The sequence below is a fragment of the Meles meles genome, chromosome 9 (genome assembly GCF_922984935.1).
Source record: "Meles meles chromosome 9, mMelMel3.1 paternal haplotype, whole genome shotgun sequence".
NCBI lineage: Eukaryota > Metazoa > Chordata > Mammalia > Carnivora > Mustelidae > Meles > Meles meles.
In genome coordinates, this window is record NC_060074.1 from 98344494 (window position 1) to 98361318 (window position 16825).

Here is a 16825-nt window from a genome sequence, read left to right on the forward strand (position 1 = left end):
AGAGAGTTATTGTCAAGATAAACTAGTTTAAAAGGGTTAAAGGAAGAAAGAGGAAAAGTTAAAAATTAGAATAAGCAAAAAATAAAATTAAAAAATTTTAATTAACTTTGGAAGACTAAAGAATCATGGGGAGGAAGCCATGAATTCCATGCTTTGCTTTCCCCTCCTCTGGAATTCTGTAGTTCTCATTGAGAGGTGAGCTTGGTCTTGGCTGGATGTTCTTGCTGATCTTCTTGGGGAGGGGCCTGTTGCAGTGATTCTCAAATGTCTTTGCTGGAGGTGGAATTGCGCCATCCTTGCCAGAGGCCAGGCTAAGTAATCTGTTCGGGTACACTCTCTGGAGCCTTTGTTCCCTGAACGCTTTCCCTAGAGCTCTGGAGGACGGGAGTGAAAATGGCGGCCTCCCAATCTCTGGCCCAGAGGAGCTGAGAGCTCAGGGCCTCACTCCTCAGTGTGCCCTCGGAGAAAAGCGCTCAATCACTCCTGTCTTCCTGGTCTCTGGCTGCACTCTGAGCTCACCTGGCCTGTGACCTAGTATTTCTGTCTCTGGCACACAGCCCTGCCTGGAGTCTCCAAACCCAGCAGATCCTGCCGCTCTGCTCTTCTGGCAGATGAAGGTTGGTTTCCCCAGATCTGCCACTTGTGGGGTCCCTGCTCAAAAAGTAGTGGCCTGACTGTGCCACAGATCACAGTTCAAGGTCACCCCGAGCTGAGATCTCACTCCTTGGCTCCATCTCTGTAGCCAGCTTCCCCACACTGATACCGGTGAGCTCTGCTACACTCAGACACCATCAATCCTTTTGTGACCCTGTGGGACTTGAGACCACACTGTCCCCGCGAGGACTCCAACCCCGCTTAGCCTCTGGAGTGACGTCCCTTAGTGGAGATGACTTCTAAAAGTTCTGATTTTGTGCTCTATTGCTCCACTGCTTGCCAGGAGCTGGCCCCTCCCCTAGCAGTCTATCTTCCCATGGCTTCGGATTCACTTCTCCACCTGTCCTACATTTCAGAAAGTAGTCGATATTTTCTGTTTCTAGATTTTCTGCTCTTCTCTTCAATCTTCTGCTGGATTTGTAGGTGTTTGGAATGGTTTGATAGCTATCTAACTGATCTCCTGGGACCTAATGTTATTTTAGTCTGCTACCCCTCAGCCATCTTGACTCCTCTGGATGAGCCCTTTTTTTTTTTTTTTTAAAGATTTTATTTATTTATTTGACAGATAGAGATCACAAGTAGGGAGAGAGGCAGGCAGAGAGAGAGAGAGAGAGAGGAGGAAGCAGGCTCCCCGCCAAGCAGAGAGCCCGACGCGGGACTCGATCCCAGGACCCCGAGATCATGACCTGAGCTGAAGGCAGCAGCTTAAACCACTGAGCCACCCAGGCGCCCCTGGATGAGCCCTTTTGATGTACATGTTGTAGTCTCTTTTTTTCCTCTCTGTTCTGAAATATTTCTTTAATTATCTCTTTGATCATTATTTCCATTCCAAATCTTGTGAAATACTCAAGAGCCATAATTGTCAGACAAACCTACATTTTCTGAACCAATATCAATTGTGTCTCTCTTTTCATCTTTATCTTTTCTTCATTAACTTCGATTACATTTGTCCTATGCAGGCCTGTGTATGTACTTTTATTGTCAGTTCCACTTATGTATCTAAGGTGTTGTGCTTTTTTTTTTTTTCCATAAAGAAAATGAGTAGAATAGAATGTTTACCAAGTTAATTACTTTTAATAAAGTCCTTGTGGTGAGTAGCATGGGAAGTACATGCTGGGCAGAGCAATACTTGGGAAAGTGACAGTCTTCATGGGTAAGCTGTGTTGCACCTGGTGAACACTGGCACCAAGGATAATGAGGAGATGTGTGTATGTTTTTCTCTAGTTACAGCAGTTTCAGTCCTCATTAAGTGAATCCTACTAAACAAGGGGCAGAAAAGTTAGTATTTAAGTACCCAGTCTGAATTGTTTCTAGATGAGAGACTTGAGAATTAGACTTCATTTGTGTGACTAGTTCCATACTAATAAAGCAAAATCAATTGCTTGCATTTTGCTAAGGTACCAGTCCATGGTGGGGAGAGTCACCCCATAATAAAAATCACAGTGGGGATCAACAGGTTGCAATTTTGCTTTTACAGTGTATATTTCCTTGAAATTCTTAGCTCACCAGGTACCTTTTTATTTAATTTTGTTACTTCAGCTTGTCCTGTTTTATAAAAATTAATTGGGCTATCATGGTGGCTGGTGGCTCAGTTGTAAGTCTCTTGGTTTTGGCTCAGATCGCTATTTCAGGGTCATGAGATTGAGCCCCAGGTAGGCTCCAAACTCAGTGGGGAGTCTGCTTAAGATTTTCTCCCGCTCTGTGGCACCTGGGTGTCTCAGTCCTTAAGTGTCTGCCTTCTGATCAGGTCCTGGTCCCAGGGTCCTGGGATTGAGCCCTGCATCAATCTCCCTGCTCAGTGGGAAGCCTTCTTCTCCCTATCCCATTTACCCTGCTCCTGTTCCCTCTCTCACTGTAGAATAGATAAATCTTTAACAACAACAGCAAAGATTCTCTCCCTCTGCCACTCCCCCTACTATTGCTACGCATGCACCTTTTCTCTCTCTAAAATAAATAATATCTAAAAAAAAGTTAAATCAGCTATATTTTCATTTCAGCCCCCATCTTTTTTTTAATTTTTAACCCCCTTACAGCTTTCTGCACATGTTTCAGAGGGTCCATGCCTTTATGGAAACTCTTGAACATGTTAAGGTTTTTCTATAATGCTTTCATGTTTTTCTTAATCATTTTCAAGAGTGACACCCCGTCTTCTGACTGAGGGTGATGTTCTCTATTTCTTGTCCTTTCATTCTTTGCTATGGTTTTTATATTGTGTGTTTTCAATGTGCTTATTCTGAAGTGATCCATCCAGATCTGGTTTAGCCAACAGAAGAGCGTACATTCTACTTCCTGTCCATCTGAATTTATTTATTTACTTACTTTTAAAGATTTAGTTAATTAATTTATTCGAGAGAGACAGAGAAGGAGAGCTAGGGTGGGGAGAAGCAGAGGGAGAGGGAGAAGCAGGCTCCCCATGGAGCAGGGACACCAATGTGGGGCTCAGTCCTGAGCTGAAAGCAGATGCTTAATCAACTGAGCCACCCAGGTGCTCCTCCATCTGCATTTATAAAAAATTTTGTCTTAGCTCTCCCAAATATCCAGTGTCTTTCAGGCAGTTTGGAGAGCTATGTTTTAGTGAGGTGAGATCTTGCCATGCCCTTTCTTTGTGCCTATACCTTTGATACTTTGGAATACTGGAGACCCTGTTTAATAACATCCCATATGTGCTTTATACCAAGCTCTTGCTGTAGGTGTAGTAGCTTCAATGTTGCAGTTGATATGACTATAGCTCACTGTGAACCCCTGCAGCCCCACTGCCGTCCCCGCCCATTGTTTCCTTGGAATTAATCTCCAGCTGGGTGGATAATAGTGGTTCCCAGTGGAATGATCTGATTTTATTCTTATAAAATGAGCGATTTCTTACTAGTTAACTATTTTTTCCAGTTCAGGGAATAGAAACAATAAATGTGTGATGATGTTGCTTAAGTTCTTTTAGCCAGGGTAAAAATTAATTCATTAAACAGAAAGTATATGTAAGCATCATATTTTTTTTTCTCAATTCATTTCAGTTAGCCGTGTGTGTGCGGGTGTGTGTGTGTGTGTGTGTGTGTGTAGTTGGGGAGAGATGAGTGTGGAGTATAAGCGCTACCAAAAGTAGTCGAGTAAAGTATATTGGATGTTAGAAGGGAGAATGCTATGGAGAAAACCAAAGCTCAAACGAGGGAAAATTCATAATCCTAGTTTCTTTCCCCTTATTACATGGGTTTAGACCTCATAGTTATCACTATAATTAGTTTTATGGAAAAATGGGCAGAACTACTTTGTTTATTTAATTTTAATAGTACATTTTATTACTGTTACCTCTATTGCTATTTCGGTTAAGTGTTCTAGGCAAAAGGAATAGCTTATACATAGAGATGGGGATGAAATTTCAGCAGGATGGTCACACAGAGTGGTTCTGGACTGCATTCGTAGCAGGATTCAAATCCTGGCTCTGCCTTTCCCTTGCAATATGACGCTGGAAGTCTGTTACCTCACTTTCCGTATGCAGGTAATACTGGTGTCTACCTTATGGGGTTATTGAGATTAAATGAGAAAATATTATGAAAGTGCTTATTAGCACAATGCCTAACACAATGAAGTTTTGTGTAAGTTTTAGTTAAGATGAAAATAATAGGCCAGGAGGCCTTTACATGAGTGGCCTTTTTTTTTTTTTTTTTTTTTTTTTGATAACTGCTGTCTTCTGAATAAGATTTGACTTCTTCATTTCACCTTAACAACAACACACTCTGGTACTTGTGCAGGTAATGGTTTCCTGGCTTGACCCAGGGATATCCTACCCAGATACAGTGGAGCACTCCCACCTAGCTTATCTCAGTATCATGGAGCAGTTAGTGGGAATCTTGATATTATTCATGTATATGTATATATATTTTTTATTTTAAAATTTCATTTTTATTTCATTTAAAAATTCATTTTAAATTTCTTTTAATTTTAAAAATTTTAAATTTAAATTTTAATATGAGTATAGTTAATGTACAGTGTTATATTAGTTTCAGGTATACAATATAGTAATTCGACAATTCTATACATTACTTAGTGCTCATCATGGTAAGTATACTCTTAATCCCCTTCACCTGTTTCACCCACCCCCCACCCACCTTCCCTCTGGTAACCAGCAGTGTGTTCCCTTTACTGAAGAGTTTCCTGATTTGTCTTTTTCTTTTTTCATTTGTTTTGTTTCTTAAATTTCACATATGAATGAGATCATATGGCATTTGTATTTCTATCACTGACTAATTTTGCTTAGCATTGTACCATTTAGATCCATACGTGTTGTTGCATATAGCAAGATTTCATTTCTTCTTAATGGCTGAGTAGTATTCCATTGCATTTATCTGCCACCTCTTCTTTATCCATTCATTTATCCATGGACATTTGGGCTGCTTCCATAACTTGGCTATTATCAATAATGCTGCAATAAACATAGGGGTGCATATATCTTTTCAAAATAGTGTTTTCATAGTCTTTGCATAAATACCCAGTAGTGTGATTACTGGATCATAGGATAATTCTATTTTTAATTTTTTGAAGAACCTCCATATAGTTTTCCGCAGTGGCTGCACAGTTTGCATGCATTCTCACCAACAGCGCAAGTGAGTTCTTTTTTCCACATCCTCGCCAACATGTGTTTCTTGTGTTGTTTTTTTTAGCCATTCTGACTGGTGTGAGGTGATATCCCATTGTGGTTTTGATTTGCATTTCCCTGAGGATGAGTGACATTGGCATCCTTTCACGTGTCTGTTGGCCATCTGGATGTGGGTGAAGTTACAGGAGCTGCCAGTATTGTTACTTGAAATAGCTTATAAATCCTAATTCAGTGACACCTACATTTAATGGTTGAAAATCTGTTTTGTTACTCTTCATCTCTAAGTTCCTATTCTAATATTCAGCAATTAAAATCTTAGAAGCATGTGCTTAAAATCCTGAAATTGGGTAAGATGAGAGAAAATGGATATTACCTTCACGTTGTGAAGAAATTTGCCTGTGAGAAGAGGTGAGTGCCACGATGACAAAGTCTGTGCTTAGCAGACACTGTCATACATGCTTACTTAAACTATTAAATTCTTGGGGCGCCTGGGTGGCTCAGTGGGTTAGGCCTCTGCCTTCGGCTCAGGTCATGATCTCAGGGTCCTGGGATCGAGCCCCGCATCGGGCTCTCTGCTCAGCAGGGAGCCTGCTTCCCTCTCTCTCTCTCTGCCTGCCTCTCTGCCTACTTGTGATCTCTCTCTGTCAAATAAATAAATAAAATCTTTAAAAAAAAAAACCAAACTATTAAATTCTTACAACACCCCTGTGAATTGACTATTAACACTCTCTCTGAAGATGAAGGAAATAAGTCTTAGAGAGACTAAACAGTTTTACCCAAGGACAGAGCTAGTAGGATTTGAACCTAAATCTTGATCCAAAGATCTTATCTGTAGTCCTCACACCTTTCAGCTTCATCCTCTGGTTTGAGCTATGAAGAGTGAACAAAGTAACAAATCCATTGGTTTTAGTCCAAACACTTTTCCAGAGCTTGTTCATGATTTGACCCTGCTTAGCTCACCAGCTGTATTCTTGACACCACACTCCCGTCATTCTGGGCCTAGCCTCACTAGCTTCCTTTCTGTTCCTCAGGTACCACATACTGGAGTCTTTGCCGAAGCTATTTCCTTTCCCTCATCCCTCTTTTCTCTATATGCTTACCTCCTTTTTCTTTTCCAGGTCTTAGCTTAATATCAGTTGGCCGGAGTCTTCTGTAAGGGCCATGCCCCTTCCTCATTTAGATTCTCTCGTCCCTCTTGTTTCCTTCATAGCATATCAGCGCTCAGGAGTCAGTGTGTTCATTTGTTGCATCTTTGTCTGCAGACTATAAGCTCTTTGAGAGCAGGAACTTTTGCCCTCTTGGTTATTATTCTGTGAAGAAAATTTAGAATAGCATTTGCAGTATAGTACATTTTGAAAAGCAATTGAATAAAAAATGGATGAGCGACTTTGAGATTTATGTATTTGTTTCTAACTGGAAACAGTGTTTAAAAGTGTTGATGGTTGTATTTGATAAGTAATGTCTTTGATAACTTTGAGTGTTCTAAATCTTCTTTAAGCTAGCCTCGCTAGCTTCCTTTCTTTTCCTCAAGTACCACATATTGGAGTTTTTGCAGAAACTGTTTCCTTTCCCTCATCCCTCTTTTCTCTATATGCTTACCTCCTTTTTCTTCGTTTGATCAGGATATTTAGTACCATACATACAAACTATTATAACTTCCTGCATTAACAGATTTCTGCTTTGGTTTTGATATGCCTAATGGTCTTTTTTACGTAATTAACCTGAAAGAGAATATTATTTAATAAGAATAAAACTCTTCAGCTAATTATCCGCAACAACCTTATACCATTAGAGAACAGCAGTTTTAGCTAGGTAAAGATATGGTGCTCTGTTTAGCCTAATTGAAATATTATAGAAAGTAGAAAAGGGTAAATGGGTCGATCCCGGTCCAGGAACCCAAGAAAGGGGTTTTTCCATAATATCAGCTCAATTCTTACTGTGTAGTTTCCACCCTCCCCCATTATAAGAGATACACTTATAGGAGCAAGCGATTATATACAGCACTCAATCAAAACAAATCTATTTCAGAAAGAATAAGTATTGATCAAATTTTTTGGCTTATCTCAAATCCATAAGAAACAAAACAATAACTTTTATGGGTACCTTAACACTGAAAGCATTATACGCTAGTCCATCTAAGGCAGATGTACTAGAGACACAGGACTATGGGCTAGATGTTCAAATAGAAAGTAAAAGAAGCATCAGGTTCAGGAGGAAATCAATCACTAAAAATTTTATACATTGTATTTTGCTCCATAATCAGCAACTGAACCAATTGCATATGAACTTCATACATAGAAATCACTAATTTTAAAAAATTATATTTGATAAGCTATGGACTTTTATAAATCTGTGTTACAAAGGGATTCCTAGTTTGGGGGCGCCTGGGTGGCTCAGTGGGTTAAAGCCTCTGCCTTCCGCTCAGGTCATGATCCCAGGCTCCCGGGATCGAGCCCCACATTGGGCTCTCTGCTCCTCGGAGAGCCTGCTTCCTCCTCTCTCTGTCTGCCTCCCTGCCTCCCTGTGATCTGTCTCTCTCTCTGTCAAATAAATAAATAAATAATCGTTAAAAAAAATACAGTTTGATTGGCAAAAATTTACACATTCAAAAAAATATACCTTGCTTTCATAACTTCCTAGAAGCCAGGTTCTTTTCCTATAAGACAAAAACAAACAAACAGCCAACCACAACAAAAAGCACACGCACAAAACCCCAAAACAAATTAGACAATGTTATTATATAAGGAGATACAGGAAAATGGACATGTTTCATCCATGTAAACAATATGCCCAGTGAATATATAAGGCATTTTACGTAGTTCAAAAGTAGCATTTTTACTAGTAAGTAAATATCCTAAGACCAGTGTAATCAATACCTGTCTTGTCTACTTTATTCTTATTTTCTAAGGTCAGCAGCAACACTGGCTGGCTTGCTTTCTTATTTATTTATTAATTTACCCATTTATTTATTTATTTATTTTGAGAGTGAGGCAGGCTGGGTAGAGGGAGAGAGAATCCTTGAGGAGACTCCTTGCTGAGCACAGAGCCCTATGTGGGGCTTGATCCCAGGATCCTGAGATCATGACCTGAGCCAAAATCAAGAGTCAGCCACTTACTGACTGAGACATCCAGGTGCCCTTGGCTTGCTTATTTTTATATGGTAGAATATATGGACCACAATGTAGATAACTAGGAAATTTAGCTTTCTTTTGTGAATCAGAGGGTTTTCATGCTGACTCTATAGAACTCCAGTTCCCTGTTCATAGAATGATCCAAGGATATCTCCAAGGAACTCTGCATATTTGTGACAGATACCCTGATTCCTTCAACTGAGAGGGACCAGGGATTATCTTGCCAAAAATCTTTTCTGTAAAGATAGTCTGAATTCTGGTGACGATTGTAATGAGACTTTATTTGTCTTTGTGTGTCTGCATATGCAGGAATACATGGACTCCAATAAATACATTGAGCATCTTCTAACTCAGCTCGAGGAACAACACAGAAATCTGTGGAGGTGAGTGAAATGCATGCCTAGAACTCAGAGCAGCCTTGATACCTTTCGTGTTGATCACGGAGGCAGGGAGTCGGCAAACTCTCTCTTCTTGCCCTTAGTGTCAAAACACCTTTGGAAGCAAGTCGCCAGAGGCTCCCCAGGGAATTGTATTCCTTTAATCAAAGTAAAGCAACTGTGCCAGGAGTTGTCCTTGAGTCAAGGACCTGCTCAGAGCCAGGAGGATGGTGGAAATCATGAAACTTTGTCAAGGTCAAGAAATTAATTTGTCCAAGGCCACAGAACTTTCATTGCGGATACTGGAATCCAATTCTCTGACCCTTGCCTGCTTAAAGATTAAGATTTTTATGTAATTGAAAAGTTGAATACAGCAGCTTAAAATGTCTGCTTCTCTTCATATTAATGAAGAATATTTTAAGAATGCTGTTCTGTAGGCCTCTCGTGTTTAGTTTTTCATTCTGTGTGGTGGGTGCTGATGCTCGGTGAAGAAAGGTATGGGAGAAGAAAGGTGCAGGTAAACTGGATAAAGAGGTTAATATCATAAAAGGCGTATCCTCAAGGGTCTTGTTCTCTCGGACCTCTCGGGAATTAAGGCTGATTGAAATGATTGCATTGTTATTTTCTAGATCTTTAGGGCCCCGGTGCTCATGCTCTGCATCGGTGCTCCAATGGGATCTGCTCTTCCTTTTCCTAAATTACTATAGCTCCTGTTATTTGGAACAAATATGCTAGGGTTTAATTACATGATGGTTCACATTGTACCAGAATTGTTTAATGTAATTAGCTTTGTCTCCCAAGGGTCAGTAAGCCCCTGAAGTCCATTATTTCTTATTTCTTGGCAGCATGGAGGAGAGTACTCTCCATGTACCCAGACAGGGTGGGTAAATATTTGCTAACCCTGTGGCTTTCTTGCCAACCTCATCCAAATGTTTCACCATCAGTCTCTGTACCAGGCTAGGCTGCCCCTTCTCCAGGCATCTTATAACAAATCCTAATAACCTTGAAATCTGTCCTCTCTGAAGGATTGTGGTTCTTAGTCTTAGTGCCTAATAATTTCATTTGTTTTGTCCTTTGTATTAGTTTCCCTGCTAAAGAACAGATCTGTGCTTCTGGTAGTGGACCCTCTATTTCTCTGTATGGAAAAAGTAGGATACAACAAAAGTAAATAATTCTTAAGTCTGCTTCCTGCTAACAGACATACAAGTTAATTTTATATACCTCTGTGTGATACTGTTAGATGTGTTTTTGAGAGCTACAAATGGTGTTAGTAAAGTTTTCTTTTGTAAACCAGTGTATTTTGTTAATGAAGACAGCCACAATTTACTTATAGTTATGTATCTTTCAGGTTATACTTCACATAGATCTCCTCCAAGGTGCAAAATGTTATTTAAATGAATTATATCATTTACTTCCAGCTGTTTATATGGAATATTTGGTTTTCCCTATCTTTTAAAAGAAAAAAAGTATACACAAAAAATGATGAATACTATCTGATGAAAGAAATTAGACTTTAATTTGGTCAGTAAGCATGTCTTATATACGTCATTGGGAAGGAGTAGAGTTCCGTGGGTCTTTGAACCAAAAAAACCTGCATGGAAAAGGATGTTTTCCTTCTTTGATAAGGTAGCTAATAAAAATCTTTTGGTCTTCTTGGATTGGATTAAATGAAAATATAATTTCAGGCATAGACTTCACCTAACAGAAAGTAAGAGCTCAGAGCTTTGTGTGCTATCCCTTCTCTTTTCCTTCAGAAATAGAATTATTGCTGCTGGAGAAGCAAAGCCTTGTACATAGTGGCAGAGGATCTATAAAAAAGCTTCATGTGAATAACAATAAAGGGCAATAATGACATTTGAGTAGCCAGAAAAACGATCAGGGAGAAGACGGAAATGGGTCTTATTGAAAAGAAAATGAAAATCAATAATAGCAAATTTATATACTATTTATTGAATCATGACATTATCCTTGATTATATTTTATAAACAGATCTTGGCTGACTTGAAGTGGTAGGCTTTCTGATGGTTAGTACAATGTCATAACTGCAATTCTAGCCAAATTATTTTTGGGTGAAAGCTATGCCAGTGAGCATACAGTGAGCAGTGTGGGGAAATTCTTACTGGCTATGATTAAATTTTTAAAGTACTTTCTTGAATTAGGGACAATCTATGATATGTAGAGACTTATAGGAATAGCATGTCATCTACTCAAGCACAATTGGATTGTCTGAAGTTAAATAAACGTCCCCATAAGACAGTATAAACATTTTTTTCTGATTTGTATAATGCCTTTGATTTGTAGTTGCTACAGTTTTCATGGAGTGGGCTATTATCTTTGCTACTGATCTTAACTGATGGTATTCCATTTGTATTTCAACCTACATATAACTTAGATAAATCCTGAATACTTAGATTTTTAAAAATAATTGTATTCAGCATTAATTTATGGCTACCATGCTTGAGGATTGATCAAAAGCATGATAGACACATGGCATACTATTGCTACTTGCTTAATGATGAAAGAATGGGACCAATTGAAGATTTGTTATAAAATTAGATACAAAAAATAAGTCTTTCCTTTTTTTCATGGAGGCAACTACTACCCTTTAATAGGTTGTAGTTGTAGCTTATAACATAAACATCTGCGGTGACACAAATATATTGTCCTAATTATACTCTTAGAATAACTGGTTATTTTGGTGCCTTGTTTAGTAGTCTACTGAAATAGACCTATAATCTTTCTCTGGTTTTCAAATTGCAAAGAAATTTGAAGTTCAAATATAGATATCTAGCAATGAGCAGTCATTTCGCTCAAAAAAGACTTTTTGACACCAACAGAAAACTCTCATGTGAATTCATCTGAATAGGTAAAGTCAGAATCTAAAACCCAGTGTAGGACTTGAGCACAAGTCTAGGTGGGTCTTCTTTGCTCAGTATCTCCCTGCTTGATGAAAAAGAAACATTCCCAGTGACGACTAGTTTACTAGTAGATGTTGAAATGGGAGGCTAAATTTCTGTATGTTCGTATGTTTTAATGTGTAAAGTTAAGAATAGGAGGAAAAGGCTCCTTTATACCTAATGCTTTTTATATCATCTGCTACCATTTCTGATTTGGCTAAATATATCTGACTGACAAGAGAGATTATAAAAAAAAACAGCTACTGAAAAAAATCTTTCTTCTAACATTTGATAGAAATTTTTATCCATTCACAGCTTCAGATTATGAGTTTAGAACAAACACAAACAGTTGGAAGATACACACTGAATTCATGAATATTTATGATGTTAATGACTCTTCCATATCACATGTGAAATTAAGTGTGAAAAATGGAAGTGGCATAATACTATAGAAATGGAAAGAAGACGGTGAGTTTTGGAGCCTTGGACTCTTGGCCTGGCCTCCCCAAACTGGCCACAGGGATATCATCTCTGGAATGAGTTTCCTTTTCTATAAAAAGAAGCTATCAGTAAAGCTAGTATTTAAGTTTCCTGAATACTGAGATGATTTGAAACCTATGATGGTTAAGTTAAAACATTTCTATAACATGTACAAATACATATTTAATCTTATTTTTCTCTAATTATGCAGCTGGATCATTTTGTAGTATTTAATGCATGTATCACAGGAAGCTTCCAAGAACATAAGTAGAAACCACTGAAATAGCAAAGATACTTAACGGCTAGCTAATAACTCAACCAGACAATATCCAAGTGTTCATAGCTTGAATTGGAGACAGTGTTATCAATAGGCTGTACATAAAGAATAAGATCTGCATGGCCAGAATTAAATTACAAGATCTGCTGAATACAAAGTGCCAACTACTAACCCACAGATCCCAGATCAGAGTCCCATTTGAAAAAGCTAGGGATTTCAGTTAAGGCATTATTGACATTTGGGGCCAGACCATTCTTTACCTTGGGGGCTGGGAATAAGGTTGTCTTGTGCATTTTAAGTTGTTTAACATCATCCTATCCACCACATTCCAGTACCAAACCCTCTGTTGGGACAACCAAAAATGTATCCAGACATTTTCCACACGTTCCCCAGAAGTCAGTCAGAAACCTCTTTCCTCTCTGCTGAAGACAGTAATCTAAATGATCTTTGAGCATTTTCTTAAGCACATTCCAAGAAAAATGAATACCCTGGGTAGCTGTTACAGATTTTTTTTTTTAAATCAGTTACCCTGTGGTCAAATTTGAGATATTCTAGGAAAACTCAACTTTTAAAATGTTTGAATTCTAGAACTTCACAGTCATTTAAATGGCTAACATGTGCTATGAATATCAAATATGGGATATAAAATAGAACTTTAAAAAATCCCATTTTTCTTGCAGCATCTAGTCTGACTAAAATTCCAAAGAGCATATTTTGAGAAATAGTGATCTCTACAGTTCAATAATGAAATATACAAAAAAGTGGTTGTAACTATTTCTTCTCTCTTCCTTTACCTCACTGGTACTGGGATGGGTACTATAATTAAAGATCAGCTAATAGTTAGGAATCCAGGTTTTTAGTAAAAGGGGAATGTAAACATAGGATAAGACAATTTCTAGTTCATCACCATTTTCCTGAGTGGCAGCCTAAACCTCAGTAACAAATTCCAAGTATCTGAACAACTATTGATTACAAGCTATGTTGGTCTGAGTCAAGCATTTAAGTTCTTCATCAAGGAGAAAAGTGATGGTTTCCTACAACCTCAAGGGGAATAAGATGCCTAATTAAAAACCATGGGTAGGTCTTTGTTGATATAGAAGCCCCTAAGGCCTACCCCTTACAACAATAAAGTTATAATTTTAGTGTATCCAAACTTCAAGAAACCTGTGTTGAATTATAATTGACATACAATGTTACTAGTCTCAGGTATACAACATAGTGTTTCAACAAAACTGTACATTGCAAAAGGCTTACCACCATAAGGATAGTTACCACTGATCACCACACAACATTATTACAGTGTTAATGACTATAATCCCTATGCTGTGTTTATATACCCTGACTTAGATATTTTATAAATGAACTTTGTACCTCTTGATCCCTTTAACCTTTTCACCCATCTCTCATCCCTTCTGACAGTCACCATCTTGTTCTCTGCAGGAGGCTGTTTCCAAACTGTTTCATTTGTTTCATTTTTTAGATTCTACACATAAGTAAAATTATATGGTATTCATTTTCCTCTGACTTCTCAGTTAGCATACTGCCCTCTAGTTCACCCATGTTTGGAACAAGTGGCAAGATTTCGTTACTTTTTTGTGGCTAAATAATATTTCATAGTGTATGTGTATATGTGTCTGTGTAAAATCATATATTATTTATCAATGGACACTTGGGGAAGCTTCCATATTTACTATTATAAATAATGCTGCAATAAACATAGGGGTGCATGTATCTTTTTAAATTAGCATTTTTGTTTTCCTTGGGTAAATGAAATTCCAGTACCCAGTAGTAGAATTACTGGATCATATGGTGTTTCTATTTTTAATTTTTTTGAGGAAACTCTATATTATTTTCCACTGTTTGTACCAATTTATATTCTTACCAACAGTTTACAAGGGTTTCCTTTTCCCCACATTTTCACCAAAATTTGTTATTTCCTTTTGGTTTTAGCTATTCTGACAAGCATAAGGTGATATCTCATTATGGTTTTGATTTGCATTTCCTTGATGATGAGTGATGCAGAGCATTTTCTCATGTGTCTGTTGGCCACCTATAAGTCTTCTTTGGAAAAATTTCCATTTAAATACTTTGCCTATTTTTAGTCAAATTATTTGGGTTTTTTTTTTTTTTTTTTTTGGTGTTGAGTTGTGTAAGTTTTTTAAAGTATATTTTGGATATTAACCCAGTATCTTATATATCATTTGCAAATATCTTCTATTCAGTGGGTCATTCTTTGTTTTGTGGATGGTTCCTTTGTGGTACAATAGCTTTGTACTTTGGTCAGCTCCCAGTAGTTGATTTTTCTTTTGTTCCCCTTGCAGGAGGAGGCATAACCATAAAAATGTTGCTAAGGATGGTGTCCAAGAGACTACTGCCTATGTTTTCTTAGGAGAGTTTTATGACTTCAGGTCTCAGATTTAGGTCCTCAAACCATTTTGAGTTTATTTTTGTGTATGGTGTAAGAAAGTGGTTCAGTTTTGTTCTTTTGCCTGTAGGTGCCCAGTTTTTCCAACATCATTTATTGAAGAGATTGTATACTCTTGCCTTCTTTGTCATAGATTAATAGACCATAAATACATGGGTTTACTTCTGAGATCTCTATCCTCTTCCATTGATCCATCTGTCTGCTTTGTGCCAGTACCATCCAGCTTTGTCATTTCTGAAGATTGCTTTGGCGATTTGGGGTATTTTTGTGCTTCCAAAATTCTTTAAAATAGACTTTTGCATTCTGCCTTATCTGTGATTCTTATTCTAAGGAAAGAGGTAAGGGAAAAAATGGATGAAAATATTTTATTCCCGTGATTCAAAATGCTGCTTATCTAAGAATGAACGCTGAAGTGAAATGATCCACCTTGCAAATATTCATGTTTTCCATAATTTCAATATATTTACACATTTTAGCGGCAGATGGGGGGGCACGGGCAGAAATAATTGGCACGACTGCCTAAAATTCATCTCAGTTCCAATCTCAGTTTCTATAAAATGTGAGTGATATTAAAACTGCTTACTGAGAGGTTGGATGTCCTTACTCTGTCTATCCCTGGGAAAAGAAAAGTCTTTCCTTTGTGCATTATATAGAAATCTTCTTAGACTTGTAAAAGAATTAAGAAGCAGAAGCACATATGCCCGGAGAAAAGTCAAGCCCAGGGCTCCTGAAGATTTACCCTCTATGTATCTTGGATTTTCGAATCAAATTATCCAAGCATCTTAAGAATTAGCACATCCCTACCCTCGTGGGGTTAATTTATGTAGACTAAGGAGATGCCAAGTATTAAACAGGTTGCTTTTGCTGTAATCATAGACTTCCACTGGGAGATCTTAATTGGCTACAAGTAAGACTGCTCTGCATGAATTCTTAATGGTGGACACCAAATAAAATAAGAACTGTGATTTGTTTTCTAAATCCCTTCAGGAGAAAAAGAGGCTATCTCCGGGGAATTGAATGTGTAGCAAACAGAGAGAGCTCAGTGCTCTGTAATAGCAATAAACACTCTGAAAGCAAACCTCATGCTAATGCCAACTCAGTAAGAGCACATGGTCTCCCAGCTCTGCACCTCTGTCTCACTCTGCCGGGGTCAAAGGAGATGGGGGCTAGCATGCTTTACATCATCTTCCCCTCCTCTCAACCCTTGGGCTGGATTTCTAAATCATAGCTGGATTCTAGGGCAAGTATAAGCACAAGGGCCACCCTGGAAACCCATCAATGTCACTTCTCAATTACCCACCAGGGGTTGTTTGAGAGATGCAGACAGTCTCAAAACCCCTGCCGAGATAAGAGTGTTGCCTTTAAGTCATGCCCTCTGCCCAGCATAAGGGAGAATAAATCAGAGCTCTGGAAACTGGGTATTGCCACATGCTTCAACAGTTAGGTCATCCCTAGACCATGTGCAGGGGGGCTGGTGGGCTGATCCGTATCCCAGAGGATGCTTACTGTAGCCTGATGCTGCTGCTTTAGAGGAACAAGGAAGCATTTAGATGTCTTAGAGCTCTGAAGCCCTGGGTGGAGTGGCATGCTTGTCTTTAAGGTGATTTTTGTTCAGTAGCAGGAAGGTCTAACTGAAGTAAGCCCAGAAATTTATCTGGATTGACTGAACTGGAAGATCACTCAGGTTCGTAATCGACCTTGTACCTGAGGATTCATCCACATGATAGTTTATTCAGGGGACGTATGCATTCTGCATGTCTAACTACTTAGGGAGTTGCCTGCTATTTGAACTCAGGTCTTCTGGGGCGAAGAGACATCAACAATGCCAGAGTAAAACTCTACATTCACTTTATATGTATGATTCCCCCCCCCCTTAAAATCAAATTTGTCCACCCTTTAAATTAAAGGATGATGCTAACCCAGAAGAGAAGGTATATTTAGGTCCTGACCTGATAAATATTTTAAATAGACTCTTTAAAAGCTTATGGGTCTGATC

General features: G+C 38.4%; 1 protein-coding gene across 4 annotated transcripts in view; it reads left to right on the forward strand.

The window, feature by feature from the left end:
* Nucleotides 1–16825, forward strand: part of NCKAP5 (NCK associated protein 5) — a 977613-nt gene that overhangs the window by 356389 nt on the left and 604399 nt on the right. For 3 of the 4 annotated variants that reach the window (XM_046019767.1, XM_046019766.1, XM_046019768.1), the window contains one exon: nucleotides 8683–8756. The exons of the other annotated variant lie outside the window; for it this stretch is intronic. In XM_046019767.1, the coding sequence (XP_045875723.1) occupies nucleotides 8683–8756 (74 nt within the window). The remainder of the gene's footprint in view (nucleotides 1–8682; nucleotides 8757–16825) is intronic. 4 annotated transcript variants of the gene reach the window in all.